Raw genomic sequence first — 17,283 nt, 5'->3', positions numbered from 1 at the left:
TCATACACCCCATTTGAGCATTGTATGAGAAGTTATTTCTTAAGGTTGGTTATGTGTTTTAAAATTAACGTTTTTATAGTTATTTCGCATATAGGTGAGACCTATCCCGAGGATGAGCGCGGTCACTCGAGGCAAGGAGGTTACGACCCTTCTACATACCAGTGAGTGGGCTTTTGGTTTTCCGTATATACCTATATACTTACGTTTTTCCTAGAAATTTATTTGAAACATTATACGTTTATATGCCATGCCTATAGTTTGCCATTTATTTATGCATTATGAGTCGCATATGTTTATATATGTTTGGTGCTGTGGACGCACAGGTAAGTGTCAGGTGAGTTATGATTTATGTTTACGTTCAGTAGTGATTTGAGATGCATAGAGAGCTCATAACCTGCACCCCCCGGTGTTAGTGCTCCCGCCCAGAGTTGGGCACAGTCCTTCACGTGATGTTCACCTCCCGCACCACACGCTCATCTTGGATCCAAGTTAGGTGCACAGTCCTGTCGTACAGACCACTTTAGGTGGTTCCGACTCGTAGGTGACCCGCAATTATTCGCCCAGCCTTCACGTGATCGTAGCACTTGAGCGTACTTATATTACACCCAGGCTTGTCGTACAGACCACTTTAGGTGGTTCCGACTCGTGTGCAGGTATAGTTAGTGAGATGGAGATTTGAGCTCTAGATTCAACCGTACATGTCACGTTAGGTGACTCCGGCTGACAGATTACATGGCATTGATTTGACGTTCCTGAGCACTTGCATTCTATTTAGAGACATTTGACATGGCATATTTCGAAGCATAATTTATATATATGTATATTCTATTTTTCTGGGAAGTATACAGGTTTTACAGCGAGGGGTTAGAATCTTGTTTATGAAATGGTTTTTGAAAAGCTTTGTTTTTGCTCACTCACACTTTTTGTTTTTGCGCCCCTCCAGGTTCTAGTTAGCTAGCACTTTTGGGTGGCTTCCCTGAGGATTTCCCTGGCATATCTGACAGATTATTACCAGTGTAGGACCACTTTCGGGTGTGCTTTTGTAGTTTCGTTTTCTCCCGGACTGCATTAGGTCTTCGTGCTTTGAACTTTGTTTTCACACTTACGCTTGCACATGTATGTTATTACTTTGTGTAAAGTTGGATTTTATTTTATTCGTACTATTTTTATTATTATTTTATTAGCTTCCGCACTGTGCACATGGTTACGTCACTTCCACGTAACGGCCAGCATGCCCTGATCTTGATCGGGGTGTGTCAATTATTTTGCTTTTTTTAAGCAATCTAACATTTTAAAATTCGAATAGTAGGTGCACTGAATCAAATAACATTTTTTTTTTTGTAGGTAAATTATCTTGCATGAACTTTTATGTATATCAGGCCTGTTGTTTTTTTTTTTTTTTTGGTTATATATATATATGTGTGTGTGTGTGTGTGTGTGAAATAATTTACCTACATTTGTATGTAAATATAATTTTATTGACTTAACTAAGCATGTATTATTACATATTAGGCATGTTTTATTGTTATTATATATTAGGCAATAAATTCATTATTATTGTGATTTTTGTAAAACCATTAATTCTCTCTTATAATCATGATGAAATTAATTGTGTACATCAAACATTCAAATAGCCACTTAGTACTACGGTTTAGTGGTATTTCTCTTCGCTTGTAAGTGAGAGGTCTTAGGTTCGATTTTCACCAAAGACAAGTTTAAACCACATTATTGCTAGCCAATTGTGAGGCTAAGCTCAATCTCCTCTCCTTAGTGTAGATAATATCGTTTGTGCAAAAAAAAAAAAAAAAAATCAAATAGGGGTATTTTAGGCATAAAAAAAATTTATATGGGTAAAGTGAAATATAATTAATGAATTTGCTAATGTGGAGTTTAGTCAATGGGTTTTATTCGTGTATAAAACTTGCGTCAGATTTTGTGTAGAGAAAATTAAGTTTCAAGGATTAAAGTCATATTTTTAATTAGGGAATTGTTATTGGCACTCTAAATTTGGCATTCTACATTCCAAATTTTTTATATTTAGAAAGAAAAATACACTTGTGAGAAATGTAGAATGAGATTTTTGAAGTGACAATAACATTTCCCTTCAGTTAATGGATTAATTAACAGAGAATATTGGAAATCATAAAGCATAAAACGACCGAATATTTAAAGGTTAATTACCATTTTCTAGCACCCCCTTTAAATATGCTTTATCCGCACAAGCATCTACCTTTGCAAAGCATGCAACACATGCCTCGATTATTTATTTATTTATTTATTTTTAAATTTGAGGGATATAGTAGTATAATATATGACTAGTTTGGTATTGCTGTATTTTTTTGAAGAAAAATAATGTTTTTGCTGTGCTTTGAAAATAAACAGCTGTAAAATAAAGTTGATGAGTGTTTGGTAAACTTCTTATTTTAGTTTATGTAAAAGTGTTTTTAATAAAAATAAAAAAAAAAAGTGACCAAATGTTTGGTAACTTTTACATTAACTGTTATGAATACGTTAAATGACTAAAAAATATATGGTAATTAATATGATATAATAATTGTTAAAGATAATAATGCAAGGGCAAACATTGTAACTTTGTAAAATATGTGGGGGTATACTCGTCATTTGAAAATTTCATTAAATGGGCACTAATTACTATACTTTGAATAAAAAACATAGTAGACTTTGCTTTTGATTTTCTATGTTAATCTACCGTTATTGACAGTAGTTTTTTTTTTTTTTTCTTTAAATTGTTTTTTTATTTTACCAAATACAATTGATATTCTAGATTTTTTAATAAATTGTGTTTTTTTTTTTTTTTTTTTTTTAAACACCACAATCTCAAATATGCCCATAAACTAAACGGAAACAACCGACAGAACGTAACAAAATGTGTTTATTATTTTCTATGTAGAAAATTACCTCTCATGTCCTTGAACAGGTACATACATATATAAAACACAAGATACAAGTTGCTCTGGTGAGCTTTATTCAGGGATTCAGGAGGGACTACGGCCTTCCGTGAGTAGCACGAATATGCTGCCGTTGTCTCTCGTCGTAATCTGGAGCTCTCCGTCGAGGTACATTGTTAGAAACCACGACTCGGCATTGCCACTCGGGATGGGTAAACCTTTGAAGGGTGTGAGGCTGCCGTCATCGGCTGTGTAAATATCTTTGTCTGATTTTCTGCATAATTGGACAAGGCAACTTGCAGCACTATACAAGTTCAGAGGAATGGAATCTCTCCACAAGGAATTGGAGAATGGAATCTCTCCACTCAAGAAATTGGAGAATGGAATCCCTCCACTCAAGGAATTGGAGAATGGAATCCCTCCACTCAGGGAATTGGAGATAATCGAATTGATTCAATCTAAAACTTAAGGACACTTTAGCAAAAGCACTATGTGCTTAAACCATAATAGCACTTCAATCAATAGGCGCTTGGTCATGCTTGGAATTGTTTCACTAAAAAGAACTTATTCTCATAAAAAAAAAAAAATATAAAAAATCCGCACATCAGGTGCTGCATCCTTGTCATTCATTACGCCAGAGACCAATCTTTTAGTTCGATCGAGCTTTGTAAGATAAAACTGGGATTCAACAGTACAAACTACCTCGAAAGGCAATTAATCAACCGTGCATTGCACGCTTCAGGAACCATGCATTGCCCTCTAAGAGGTGATTGCAGTGTAAACAAATCAGTGTATTAAAAGCGTGAGGTGTGGGCGAGGCGTCTAAGGGATAGTCTGACCTAGGCGTGTGGCGAAGCCTCACGGAACCTAAATTTTCTAATATATACACTGAACGTACACATATATTATATTAAAAAAACAAAAAAGATTACTAACCAATATTCACCCTTAGCACACACATATATTATAAATACACACACATATATAGACATATATTATATTATATATATATATATATATATATATATATATATATATATAATAGATGATGAAAAGCATAATGAGCACACATATAACAATACATGCAAACAGCACACACATCCATTATATAAAAAAAAAAAATTCAGAGAGACGATAGTGCAAGGAAGAGGTATGGGGCAGTTAAAACCCTACCAAAAATTTGGGTTTGGGAGTTTAAAAAATAAAAAAGCCCTGAGGCGCGTCTTCCACCGCCTAGGCGGCTCTGGCAAAGCCTTAGGCCCACTCCCTCAAAACAGAGACGGCAACCCTCAAGTCCAGTCTAAGAGGGTGCCTAAGCTCGTCCTGAGGCGAGCCTTTTAAAACATTGAAACAAATACACACACATACGGGATACTAGACAAGACATTAGATATCAAATATTTACATACATGTTTTAGACTTGTATGGTTATCAAAAGCACACATATATAGATTCTGTATGCCTTACCTGCAATTCTTCGTACAACAGTCTCCTCCAGAGAAGAATCCACACAGCAAGTCGCACTCACAAACCTTGTATTAGTATTAAAAGATATTACATGCAGTTCAGATAATCCGTATAGAAGTCTTTTGATAATAACTGATAGGATTTTTACTGCCTATAAAAATAGGGTAAAAAATATTTTAAAAAATGCTTGTAAGAGAATAAGATAACTCAAGTAAAGTCGTTCTCCACAAGAATTGATATAAATAACTTGTACTTAAAATTAAATCTTAATTAACTATTAAACACAAGATTTAAAAAAGATCGAAATTGTGAATCAAAATAACAAAAACATAAAATAAAATTGAAAACAACTATATTAACAATGATTGAAATTGGCAACAAGTAAACAAACAGGTTCCGGAAAATCAATTGTAAAGGGCACTAGAGCTTAGCCGCATATTAACAATTCTATGTGGTTTACCCATTATTTGTGAGTTAACAATCCTATGCAATTCATCTGTAATATTTAGATTGAAAATTACCATCTTGACCACCGAAACCCAATTAAGCCCAAAGCATCAAACTGGCAGTACTATGCAGTCAACCTTCTTTTATTCATCACAGTCAAACGGCTTAAAAAGAAAATTTAAAATTTTAATACAATTATCTCTCATGAATCCACTACAATTAAAATTACTTCAAAATTCCTTCATTTGATCAGTTTTAGTTGTTTGAGCTTAAAAATGCTAATAACTTTGACTATTTTATTATTTTTAATTGTTATAGCCCACCCGATAAGTAAAAGTTAGATTTGAATCCCATCTGAATTCAAGTTGTGGGAATCTTCACATCTTAACCGTTTATCATACATCGTACGGTTAAAAATTATTTTAAATATATTTATTTAAATTTAAATACAAATAATATTTATAAAAAATTAATTACACGATATACGATGATGTAAAGATTCTTAGAATTCCTACAAACAGAATCCGAATAGAATCCTCATCCGCAAAAATTCTGATTACTAAGACTACTTTTAGAAAAAACAATAGTTAACAAATATTAAATAAATTGTTTACTTTAGTAAAAGTTCTGCACACGTTTCCTAGGTTTCCTAGGAACAGTCTATAGGTTCAAATATTTTATTATTTAGGTTTCATAGGGGGTAGTCACACACGGTTTTAGGTTTATAGGTGTAATTATTAACTTTTATTCTTTTATTCAATTTAATCAGTACTTCCACGTTTGGTAGGAAGCTTCACCTTCGGATGATGAGATCTACAATATTTCTTCATAAGTGTAATTCAATGTCATACAGCTACACATTCGGATAATGGTTATGCTTTCGAGCGACTATGATACCCCTAGTTGAGTACATCATTGATGTGATTTACGGATGTTTTATGGATTTGCCTTTGGTCGACTATATTACCATTACTAAGTATTGGTTTACACGTACATGCTTTACGAATATTTTTTATGGCATGCTAGAGTTTCAGAAAACCTACTATGTAGTATTATATATGTATTTTCAAAATAGGAGGTTAGTATGTTCAGAAAGAAAATGGTTTTCTTATTATTAGTTTTAATCTTATAAACTTTGGTCCATTCATCCTTTGTTTTGCGCCCTCTTCATGAGTTAGAATCGAGGCATCCGATTTCGGTGTCAGGGCACTTCCACGTAGGTATTTTTGAGTCTTCTTAGCGTAGGATCCATTCCTTTGTTTATACATTTTTATAATAATTGTTTCACATTATTATTGATTAGTTGTATGCTCTGAACACGTTTCTGCATTGACATATTTCTTTCTAATTACATATTTTAATTTGCATGCATGTTAAAATAACTTTATCATCCTCATTTATCAATCAGCATGTACTTATCCTAATATTTGAGGATATCAAGATTGGGCGGTCAATAGTGATTGAATTCACAACCTCTTTCCCACGTAAATCACATCACCCAATTTTATTTTTCTTAACGTATCTGTCATATGCAAGACTTTTTTTGTTTAACATGAGAAAGAAGACTTTTTTTTTGGAATATGGGGAGTGAAACGGCGTCCTAGATATTTGACCTGATATTGAGTTTGGTTTCATGACAGAATTCCTGAATCAAACACACCCTAAAAAAATATATACAAAATCAATAAGGTCATGTGACATGACATCATTTTAATACGAAAGGTAAAAACAATCTAGTTTCAATACTAGGAAGATTCATTGAATAAATTCTTGGAAACTATGACTCAAAAAATTCTAGACCTTCAGTATTTTTGACTAACGATAAGCCTTTAAGATATATTCTTTATAATATTAGAGAAATCAAACAGTTGATCTATAACTCGTAAAGTGATTGTAACTCAAGTAACTTTACTCCCCAATTTTATATAAAACATAAAATAAAAACAAATCCTAATTTACATAGTAATTCTTTTTTATAACTAGGGACGAGTTCGACTATAGCAATGCAATTAATATACACTAGTTTTGGATGGAGAAGTTTCAAGATTAAGCATGGGATGGGGAGAGGCGAGAGACTTGGATGGAGAGGTGAGGTTTTATGAGTTAAACAGTGAAGCAAGGATGTATTACTTAAAACTTTAGAGACCGTATGTTGGGCTATATATAATATACGTTCCATGGATAATTGTTTAACTCATAAATGTTTTGAGTGTTTCAGACATATGCTTATCAAAAGTTTTCTCGTTCTATCAAACAATATGAAAATTTTCAATTGAATGAAAGACATACTATTTTATATATCACAGTACTTCATGGATCATCATCACATATCCTTAATTCAAAGGTAATATATGAGCATCTAGTTTTATTTTTATTTTATTTTATTTTATATAGGGACTACAGAAGCAAGCACCCTCTGCAAATTAAACTCTAAAACTTCTCAAGTATCTTGAAAGGTGCCAAAAGCCATCAGCCAACTCCAGTTGATGCATACCCTCCTACATTTACAAAAACAGCGTCGCCGTTAATTAAGCAGAAGCAAAACACTTGTTCAAGTGTAGTTATGATTTTTACCTTTAATTAACGTGCTTCAAAATCAGAAATGGACATGTGGTTTGCTGAAGCAATTTCAAGTTGCTGATTCCCACTTATACCAGCCTCCACCGTTCTCCTTCCAACCAAAAATGCTGGCTTTGTTGGTGATGCTAATGGTAAGCTTTCAGTTGTCAACATAGATATGACATCAGACATGGTAGGCCGATCTGCTGCATTTTCTTCTACGCAAAGCAGACCGATATGGATGCATCTTAACAGTTGCTCTTTAATAAACGAATTTCCTAATGTTGGATCCCTTAATTCTAGCCCTGCACCTTCTTTCCATAACTCCCATGCCTGAAGAACAAGGATTGCATTTCATTCCAAGGAAGAAAAATATGATTATAAATTTTAAGAGAGATATTTGTTTGTCATACATATCCTACTAAATTGAGCGCGCGATCGTCATTGTAGAAGCTGTTGTTTTTCCTTCCACTTATGATTTCAAGCATCAATACCCCGAAACTGTAGACATCGGACTTAACAGAAATAATTCCCTCCATGGACTCTGGAGGCATGTAACCACTGCACCAAATGAAAAAGATAAAATAGTCAGTATACTTATCTGCAAAAATGCGTGTTTAGCAATCAAAAGGGGAAGACCATGTCAATGTGATGCAGAAATACTTACCGTGTCCCGACAATCTTGCTAGTGTTTGCTTCCAATTCATTTTGGGTGAAAATCCTTGCCAGACCAAAATCTGAAATTTTTGGGTTCATGTTTTCATCAAGTAGTATGTTACTAGCTTTTAAATCTCTATGAATTACTTTCTTTCTTGAGTATTTGTGCAGGTAAAGCAACCCTTGAGCAATTCCTTCGAGAATGCTAAAACGCTTCTTCCAATCTAGTAGTAGACCTCTGGTTGGATCTGTCCAATATGTAGAGTTAAGTAGGACTAATATTAATTAATAGTAGTAATATATGAACTTTGACAGTAAAATAAAAGTCAGATGGCAAATTTAAAAAATGAAATCAAGTATCTTGGTTCCTCACCAAATATAAAGTGGTCCAAACTTTTGTTCTGCAGATACTCATATATCAACATCATCTCTTCGCCATGAATGCAAAATCCGAAAAGCTGAACCAGGTTTGTATGTTGGAGTTCATATATAAGTATCAGTTCATTCTTGAATTCTGATGTTCCTTGCCCTGAACATTTCGAAAGCCTCTTCACAGCTATTTCTTGTCCCATCGCCAATTTCCCCTGAATTGATAATCCATATCATGTTTTTGCTGTCATCTTTACGTAAATGAAGCTAATTCCTTTTTTTTTAATTTTTCCAACAGCTTTTGAATTAGAAGCAGAAATTTTTGTTTTTTCAAAATGTTACCTTAAAAACCGGTCCAAACCCTCCTTCTCCTAGCTTGTTTTCTTCAGCAAAGTTGCTTGTGGCAGCCACGATGGTTGAATAGCTAAAAACGCTTAAATCATGATGTCCTATCTTTCCATCATTTCGGAGACCATTAACATCATCAGTAGGTCGATTAGATTTCATGAAGTTAAGCATTTCGCTCTCAATCTCTGTCCGGTTCTCACCTATACAGATCAATTATAAGAAATTAAAGTTTCAATGGAGACAACAATAGTCAAAGATGTGAATAATAATCCTGTCTTACTGGTGCACATGATTTAAAGAAATATACCAGCTGATGCAAGGGCTGATCTTCTTCGTCGGAGTAGATAGTACGCGGTGCAAAGCACTAGAGCAGCAGCTATAGAAATGCCAATCCAAAACCATTTATCTGCTGCATCATAAACAATTAGCTAGCAACATATGCAATCAGTGTAACACACACGCACATATACGCATGTATGCATTAGTTGTCTTCAATTTTTGGATGAACTAGGTCCTGCAGGTTTCTTCCGGAAAATGAAGAAAAAACCGAGACAGAGAGCAGAAGTTAAAGACAACATTAACAAAGATAGAGGTACCTAATAATACTGATTCCACGCGTGTCACAGATTTCCGTCTCAAATCGGGTTTGCAGCCTCGGTATATATCCTTCGGATCAAGAAAAGAAAACCCTTTTGAGCATTCGCAGTTTGGCCTTTTATCTGGTTTGAGCGTACAGATACTGTTGTAACCGCAAACACCAACGCCCAGTTTTAGGCAAATATCATCCGGCATATACACCAGAGGACTAATCCAGCTTGCATTTCCAGTGAAGTTTTTCGGGTGAGAATATAAAGCGAAAATCCCATCAAAATCAAGAGTTGCCCTTATGTAGTTGTCCCTCACCGACACTCCCTCTGTCCTCGTAAGAGGGACTCTTCCATCATTTTCTCTCAGAACAAACATGTCCCCTGAGCTGCTGAACACCAATTGTTTGCCTTCACTACCTGGCACTTTCCCTGCGGTGGTGTCCGTGTGGAAGTAAGGAGGGTTGGCATTACCTGTTGTCAAGTTGACGGTTCTGAGCATGAGGTTTCCATCACCTTGCAAGAGCAGCTGGAACCGCCCTTTTGTGTAGTTAGTCTCCGATTGTCTACACGAAAGCGTCCCATTTCTCTCAATTGTCTGTCCAGGCAAAACGGTGTCTGTAGGATGGTTGAAGGTCCCCCACAAGCTCCCCGAGTTTTCGTCTTGAAGGACAAAGTTTCCGGTGTCATTCATGACCCCGTTCGCAACAATGCCGGAGGTTATTTTGGATTTCCATATCTCTTCACCCTGAGGATTGTTAAGAACTAGTCCACTGTTGTCAGTCAAGTTCAGAACTGATCCCCTAGGTGCAACCATGGGGTTGTTACCGTCATATGCATATGCATACCAAACTACGGTTTTGACTGGGATTTTCGCATACCATATCGAAAGCAAGAAATGATCATTGTTTCCGAGGGGCGAAAATCCAAACGCGAAATCACCGGATGGAGAAAGCCATGATGAGGAGTCGCCTGTAGTTGCAGTTAGAGAACTCCCAACTGCTACTCTTCCATTATTTTGGGAAATCACAGAAATTGGTAGCAAAAACAAAGAGGAGAACAAAAGCATCTCTACAAAAAGAGCCACTGCCATTGCAAAAGCACCAATTTTTCAACTTGGCTTGATTGATTAGCTATATTTCTTAGTAAAGCATTGGTCCTTTTTATATCTTCTAGTAAATGTGTATGCACCATAGTTTAGGCTTGACTAATCTCCGTGCCTGTCATTTTCTAAGTTTTTGCCTGGAATTGAAGGCGTCTACCCCATTTTTTGAAGTAAGTGTTACGCATCAGCCACGACATGACCTCAGACCTCGCTACGTCACACACAAAGATATCTCCGAGCCTACAGAATAATTTCTCCGAACCTAAACATATGGTGGTCAAATTACACATTTAATCATTGTTCAAAATACAAGAATTTCACTTTTAAAAAAATAAGGATAAAGTACAAAAAACTACCTCAATTATTAATGTCACGATACTTTCATACTTCATCTTTTAAAATTGACAATATCATACCTCATCTTACGAATTTGTGCCAATGTTATACTTTCCGTTAGCATGCCGTTAATTTGTCAGTTAAATACTTACGTGGCTTGATCCATACCTCACTTTCTATTAAAAAATTAATAAAACTAAAAAAAAATCATTTAATATTTTTAAATATTAAAATAATAAAGAAACATTAAAAAACCAAAAATCAAAACCTTTCGTCCCTTCCACCCCCATCCCCCCTTCCCTCTCTCCCCATCTTCATCTTCTTCCCTTTTTTTTTTTTTTTTTTTTTTTTTTTCGAGAACAATTGTGGCATTATTAATATAATGGTAATGTAAGTTTAGCCCGGACCCTACAAACTCACCAGAAACTTACATATGAATTTATCCTGCATTCAGACGCTAGCAAGTCTAATGGCACATTCATAATCCTTTGCACACGATTTTAGAATGCAAATTTGCCGCATAAATCCGAATTCAATTGCGTATATACACCAAAACCTCTCACTCTTAAAATGGACCTGACAAGTGTGACAGTAGTGATTAGAGCATACACAGATTCCATCAGGTTGCCAACATCCTTCATTCTGAATAGAAAGCCGATGCCGAAATGATACAAAGGAACCTTTGCTTACCGAGAAAAAGGATATATAGAAGCCGTTTGTATGCTCCAATCAATTTGGCTACCTCAGTGCATCAACCATTCTGCAATCGTGTTTCTTACGCCAACATCTGTGATGGGACTTTTGATCCACGAATGTACTCTCCCCCACTATCTTTATCATAGAATCAGCATCTCCAAATTGATCGCCCCAAAATAATACCCGAGTATCCTCTTCCTCCTTATCAAACTCATCGCCATAGCCGAACTCCGCGTCCCCGCGATAACCCGGTTCACTGCCGTACTCGGACTCATTCCCCTGAGCATCAAAACCCCCAGTGGGACCAAACCCAACACCCACATTCTCCTTCTCTCCATTAACCTCACCTCCATCTCTCTCCTTCCTCGAATTCCTTACTTTACTCACATCTGACGCCCAATTCGCATCCCCATTCCCAAACAGCTCCCTACTCGAGTCCGTCCCCACTGCCACCGGAAAATCTGAACATGTCCCATATGCCACTGAAGCCCTAACCGAGCAGCACTTTCGGGTCCCACTCCGTTCACTACTCCTCCCGAAAACCGACCTCGACCCACAACGCCACCGCTTGTTCGCGATGAACTGAAAGCTCTAGTTCCTAGTATGGTGTCCGCCGGAGATCGTCCTGTCGTCGTCGACCAAGGTAAGCCATGACTTGTCGATAATATCAATAAAAAAAGAAGTCGTCCTATTGAAGAGGCAGGGGCGCTTGGTGTGGACGAGGAGGCCATTAGATTTGCGATCAGCAGAGTCTAGGGTTTCAAAGGTGGGCGTGGAGGTTGTCTGCTGCTGCTGCTGGTGGAAAGGTCTCCAACCATGGAGCTGGAACGCGCAGGAATTGACGGAGTGCCGTGAATCCAGGGATTTGTGTGACAACCCCTGCATAATCTTCAACCAAAAAAAAAAAAAAAATTGAAAACCCATCAACCCCTAACCCAGTTCTCCCCCTCCCCCCCCCCCCCCCCCCAAAAAAAATCCAACCCCTTGCAACCCAGAAAGAAGAAAAAGAAGGAGGAGGAAGAAGAAAAAAAAAAAAAAAAAAAAAAAACCCAGATCCCATTCGCCAAGACGATTCTGCTAGGGATGGGTTCGAGGTTGGGTGGGTGCAAGGGTGGGTGCGGAGGGTGGATGCAAAGGGAAGACGAACTGGGATTTTTTTTTTTTTTTTTTTTTCTGGGTTGCAAGTAGGGGCTCGAGTTGGGGGGGGGGGGGGGATGGGGGAGAAAAGAGAAAGATGCCGGAGGGGGGAAGGGATGAAGGTTTGTTTGTTTTTTTTTTTCTTCTTCTTCTTTTGTTTTCTGGGTTGCAGCAGGTAGATTTTTAGGGGAGGGGGAGGAAGGGAAGGGGGAAAGGGACAAAAGGTTTTGTTTTGTTTTGTTTTTTGTTTACTTTTCTTTATTATTTTAATATTTAAAAAATATTAAATGATTTTTTTTTTAGTTTTTAATAATATTTTGTTTCTTTTTTTTAATAGAAAGTGGGTCCTGAATCAAGCCACGTCAGCATTTAACTGAGAAATTTACGCCAAGCTAACAGAAGGTATAACTGTCACATCCCCGCCCAGGGTGGATCACTTCCCGGGCCCGCTCCACCACCGTAGCACGATATTGTCCGCTTTGGGCTTACCCGCTCCACCACCGTAGCACAATATTGTCCGCTTTGGGCTTACCATTCCCTCACGGTTTTGTTTTTGGGAACTCACGAGCAACTTCCCAGTGGGTCACCCATCATGGGATTGATCTAGCCCCCTTCTCGCTTAACTTCGGAGTTCCTACGGAACCCGAAGCCAGTGAGCTCCCAAAAGGTCTCGTGCTAGATAGGGATGAGAATATACATTTAAGGATCACTCCCCTGGGCGATGTGGGATGTTACAATCCACCCCCCTTAGGGGCCCGACGTCCTCGTCGGCACACCACGGCCAGGGTTAGGCTCTGATACCAATTTGTCACATCCCCGCCCGGGGTGGATCACTTCCTAGGCCCGCTCCACCACCGTATCACGATATTGTTCGCTTTGGGCTTACCATTCCCTCACGGTTTTGTTTTTGGGAACTCACGAGCAACTTCCCAGTGGGTCACCCATCATGGGATTGCTCTAGCCCCCTTCTCGCTTAACTTCGGAGTTCCTACGGAACCCGAAGCCAGTGAGCTCCCAAAAGGCCTCGTGCTAGATAGGGATGAGAATATACATTTAAGGATCACTCCCCTGGGCGATGTGGGATGTTACAATCCACCCCCCTTAGGGGCCCGACGTCCTCGTCGGCACACCACGGCCAGGGTTAGGCTCTGATACCAATTTGTCACATCCCGGCCCGGGGTGGATCACTTCTCGGGCCCGCTCCACCACCGTATCACGATATTGTTCGCTTTGGGCTTACCATTCCCTCACGGTTTTGTTTTTGGGAACTCACGAGCAACTTCCCAGTGGGTCACCCATCATGGGATTGCTCTAGCCCCCTTCTCGCTTAACTTCGGAGTTCCTACGGAACTCGAAGACAGTGAGCTCCCAAAAGGCCTCGTGTTAGGTAGGGATGAGAATATACATTTAAGGATCACTCCCCTGGGCGATGTGGGATTGCTCTAGCCCCCTTCTCGCTTAACTTCGGAGTTCCTACAGAACCTGAAGCCAGTGAGCTCCCAAAAGGCCTCGTGCTAGGTAAAGATGGGAATATACATATAAGGATCACTCCTCTGGGCAATGTGGGATGTCACAATAACATTGGCACAAATTCGTAAGATGAGTATGACATTGTCAATTTTAAAAGATGATGTATGAAAGTGTCGTGACACCAATAGTTGAGGTAGTTTTTTGTACTTTACTCAAAAAATAATATAATGAATAGTTCTATATATAATGACACCGAGACTTTTTGTGATAGAACTTATTGTCTCTCTCAACTGTTTGTAATGTTGCAAGTTGGAGCAATATTGATGTAATTAGTAATGGCCCGCAGACTTGTCTCTCTCAAATCTCTTTTCATCCTACTTTCGTCCCTTGTCCGTTTTATGATTCTACTTACTTAAGCACTTATAAATGTTCCAAATCAGCAAAGGACTTGTAACTTAAATAATTAAGAATATTTATCACTACACTCGAGATTCTAGGTTCCAAAATATAATATATATATATATATATATATATATATATATATATATATATATATATATATATATGAATGTTCCAAACCAAAAAGACTAGTAAATACGGGCATGACTCAGGCATCTGCCAGCCAGTCAAGTCCACCAGTCAAAATTCAACAATGGGGCTCACAAAGAAAATTTTGAAAAGCATATGCACTTGGGGCTCACAAAGAAAATTTTGAAAAGCACATGCACAAGCAGATTGAGGACGGATACAAGTGGTGTCAAATCTGAAAAGAAACCTCCAGGACCAAAGCACATGCGCATGCAGATTGAGGACGGATACAGGTGGTGTCAAATATGAATACAGACCTCCAGGACCAAACAAAGGCGACCAAGCCTTCAAGTGATAAGAGACTTATGAAAAGTGCAAAAATATCTTCACAAAAGCAAAGACGACTAAGTCTCCATTTATGTATTCACAAAAAACTAAGTACTAACTGAAGTTTTTAATGTATGATATACGTCACTGGGGTAAAACACCCGAGGATCAGTTGAGATAATCACAGGGTTGGGGAATCGAGATCCTCTCTGAATGTCAATTTGGCGCAAATAGACATAGAGACCCGAACCACTTATTTTAAATCATATGGTCTTCATTAGCCTATCCTATTGGCCCACATCACACAAGGGGTCCGAATCTCTCTCTCCCCTCTCTTGAACGGTTTGGATATCTCAGTCTGTCGATTTTGGACTGCGAGATTAAGAGAGAATCTGATTTCGGGTTTGAGGTGTGGTTCGACAACCATTTGAAGCACATTGAGGTGTGGCCCATCTCATCAGGTCGGGTCAGCCATTTCGTACCAGTTTAGATCCCAGGTCAGGCCAGCCATTTCATTAGCCTAAGATGGACATGACAAACAAGGCACTTGGATATTGCCTACTGCGACCAAATGGACCCATGGGCTCATTAGATGATGAATCTGGACCCTGGTGTGTGTAAAGCCCACCTCAGCTCGATCCATATTTGATCAATACTACAGAGAAGGTGGAGATGAGGTAAAGGTAGAGTAAGCTCCGAGTCATGTGGAGGTCAGTCGAGATTGAACACACGTTCATAGAATCATAGTATCAAATTCAAGTCCAAATTTTAACACTACGAAACCGAAAAGCATGCAACTCCGAAAATCATTGTTTCAGTCCAACAACCCAAGCTTCCTTAAAAAACTAAGACAAAGCGACGACACTAGGAAACGGAAAAACATGCAACTCAGAAAACCATTGCTCTAGTCCAAATGAGGTTCCTCAATGCCTCAAGCTTTTCTAAACACCATAGCCTGAACCTTTTCCTTTGCGCCTTCTTTGCTTCACCAGAAACGTTCTTAATGAGCTCCTCTTCAAATTTGGGACGAGCAGGCATTAGGTTGTGCACAATGCTGTAAATGCCCCTAGCCCTTGCCACACCCTAGGCGCGTACGCGTGCATGTCCGACCTGAGTTATCTCATTACGCGCGCAGTTAGATCTTCCCATATTGACATCCCTGCTGTCTATTCTCCTGCGAATCCTTCTGCTGGTGACTTCATCCGGGTCCATTTTCTTGCTCCTCAGTGCATGTTCATCTGCTTTTCCGTGTTAATAAATATAGGAATCCCATAAGAAACAGCATTTGAAAAAACAGAACCTAATAATAACAACAAAACTTGACTTCATCCTCAGTGCATGTTCATCTGCTTTTCCACTTCAAAGCAGCTGACGGCACGATTCGTACTTGGACTCCAAGATGTCTAGATTATGGGGAAACCAGCCTTTTGTCCAAAACACACAAAGAAGTGTATTTTCCGTTTATACCAATTAAGTGTGTTGAAGCATGTCCCACATGGCCACATCGGAAACTTGTTGAAGTTTAAATCCTCTTATATAGAAAGTTCGACTACTAATTGCCTTGAGGCCTTAATTTTGTATAAAACCATACCTACTGAATTGCACAAGTGCTTAAGTTAAGGTCAGTATTAATGGTAATTAGTAGTGGGCCGTTGGGCCGTCTTAAAAAAACTGGTACAAAGGGCAATTTATAGAAGCAATGTTGAGATAAGGGCAATTCATCTGTTCTTTTTAGAAGGATATATATGAAGCAAGGTTTATCTGCTTGCATAGAGTAGAAGCAAACCGGTAGCAACAAAACCAAATCAGAGTGAAGATATAAGAAAAACCGTACGAGGGAAACGATGAACGGAAGGAATTAGGAGTAACTAGAAAAAATGCCCATGCGTTGCTACGAGACCTTAATGCATCAGTCTTAACTACATGAATAAGACACATTTAACCTTAAAAAAAATTCAACATAATCATGAACGAACAATATGGAGAGTGAAATTGCATCCTAGATTTTTGACCTAATATTGAGTTTGGTTTCATGGCAGACTTCCTGGATTAGACACACCCTAAAAAAATATATACAAAATCAATAAGGTCATGTGACACGACATCATTTTAATAGGAAAGGTATAAACAATCGAGTTTCAATACTAGGAAGATTCACTCGAACAAATTCTTGAAAATTATGATTCAAAAAATTCTAGACTTTCAGTATTTTTGACTAACGATAAGCATTTAAGATATATACTTTATAATATTAGAGAGATCAAACGGTTGATCTATAACTCGTAAAGTGGTTGTAACTCAAGTAATTTTACTCCCCAATTTTATATAAAACATAAAATAAAAA

General features: G+C 38.0%; 1 protein-coding gene and 1 pseudogene across 2 annotated transcripts; both read right to left on the bottom strand.

The window, feature by feature from the left end:
• Nucleotides 1-7,074: 7,074 nt before the first annotated feature.
• On the bottom strand, nt 7,075-10,478 carry LOC137725505 (receptor-like serine/threonine-protein kinase SD1-7). 2 transcript variants are annotated; one of them, XM_068464218.1, is made up of 8 exons: nt 9,353-10,478; nt 9,064-9,165; nt 8,751-8,956; nt 8,413-8,623; nt 8,050-8,287; nt 7,796-7,943; nt 7,398-7,715; nt 7,075-7,321 (listed from the first exon to the last, which is right to left on the bottom strand). In XM_068464218.1, the coding sequence occupies exons 1-7, from the start codon at nt 10,431-10,433 to the stop codon at nt 7,404-7,406; spliced, it is 2,298 nt and encodes a 765-aa protein (XP_068320319.1). In that variant the 5' UTR covers nt 10,434-10,478; the 3' UTR covers nt 7,075-7,321; nt 7,398-7,403. The 2 variants fall into 2 exon arrangements, with proteins under 2 accessions (XP_068320319.1, XP_068320320.1); XM_068464219.1 differs by having other exon boundaries at nt 9,064-9,162.
• Nucleotides 10,479-11,188: 710 nt separating this feature from the next.
• LOC137724690 (uncharacterized) lies at nt 11,189-16,151 on the bottom strand (annotated as a pseudogene).
• Nucleotides 16,152-17,283: the final 1,132 nt, after the last annotated feature.

This window comes from Pyrus communis, chromosome 2 (assembly GCF_963583255.1).
Source record: "Pyrus communis chromosome 2, drPyrComm1.1, whole genome shotgun sequence".
NCBI classification, from domain to species: Eukaryota; Viridiplantae; Streptophyta; class Magnoliopsida; order Rosales; family Rosaceae; genus Pyrus; species Pyrus communis.
This window is presented reverse-complemented; position numbering and strand designations above follow the sequence as displayed.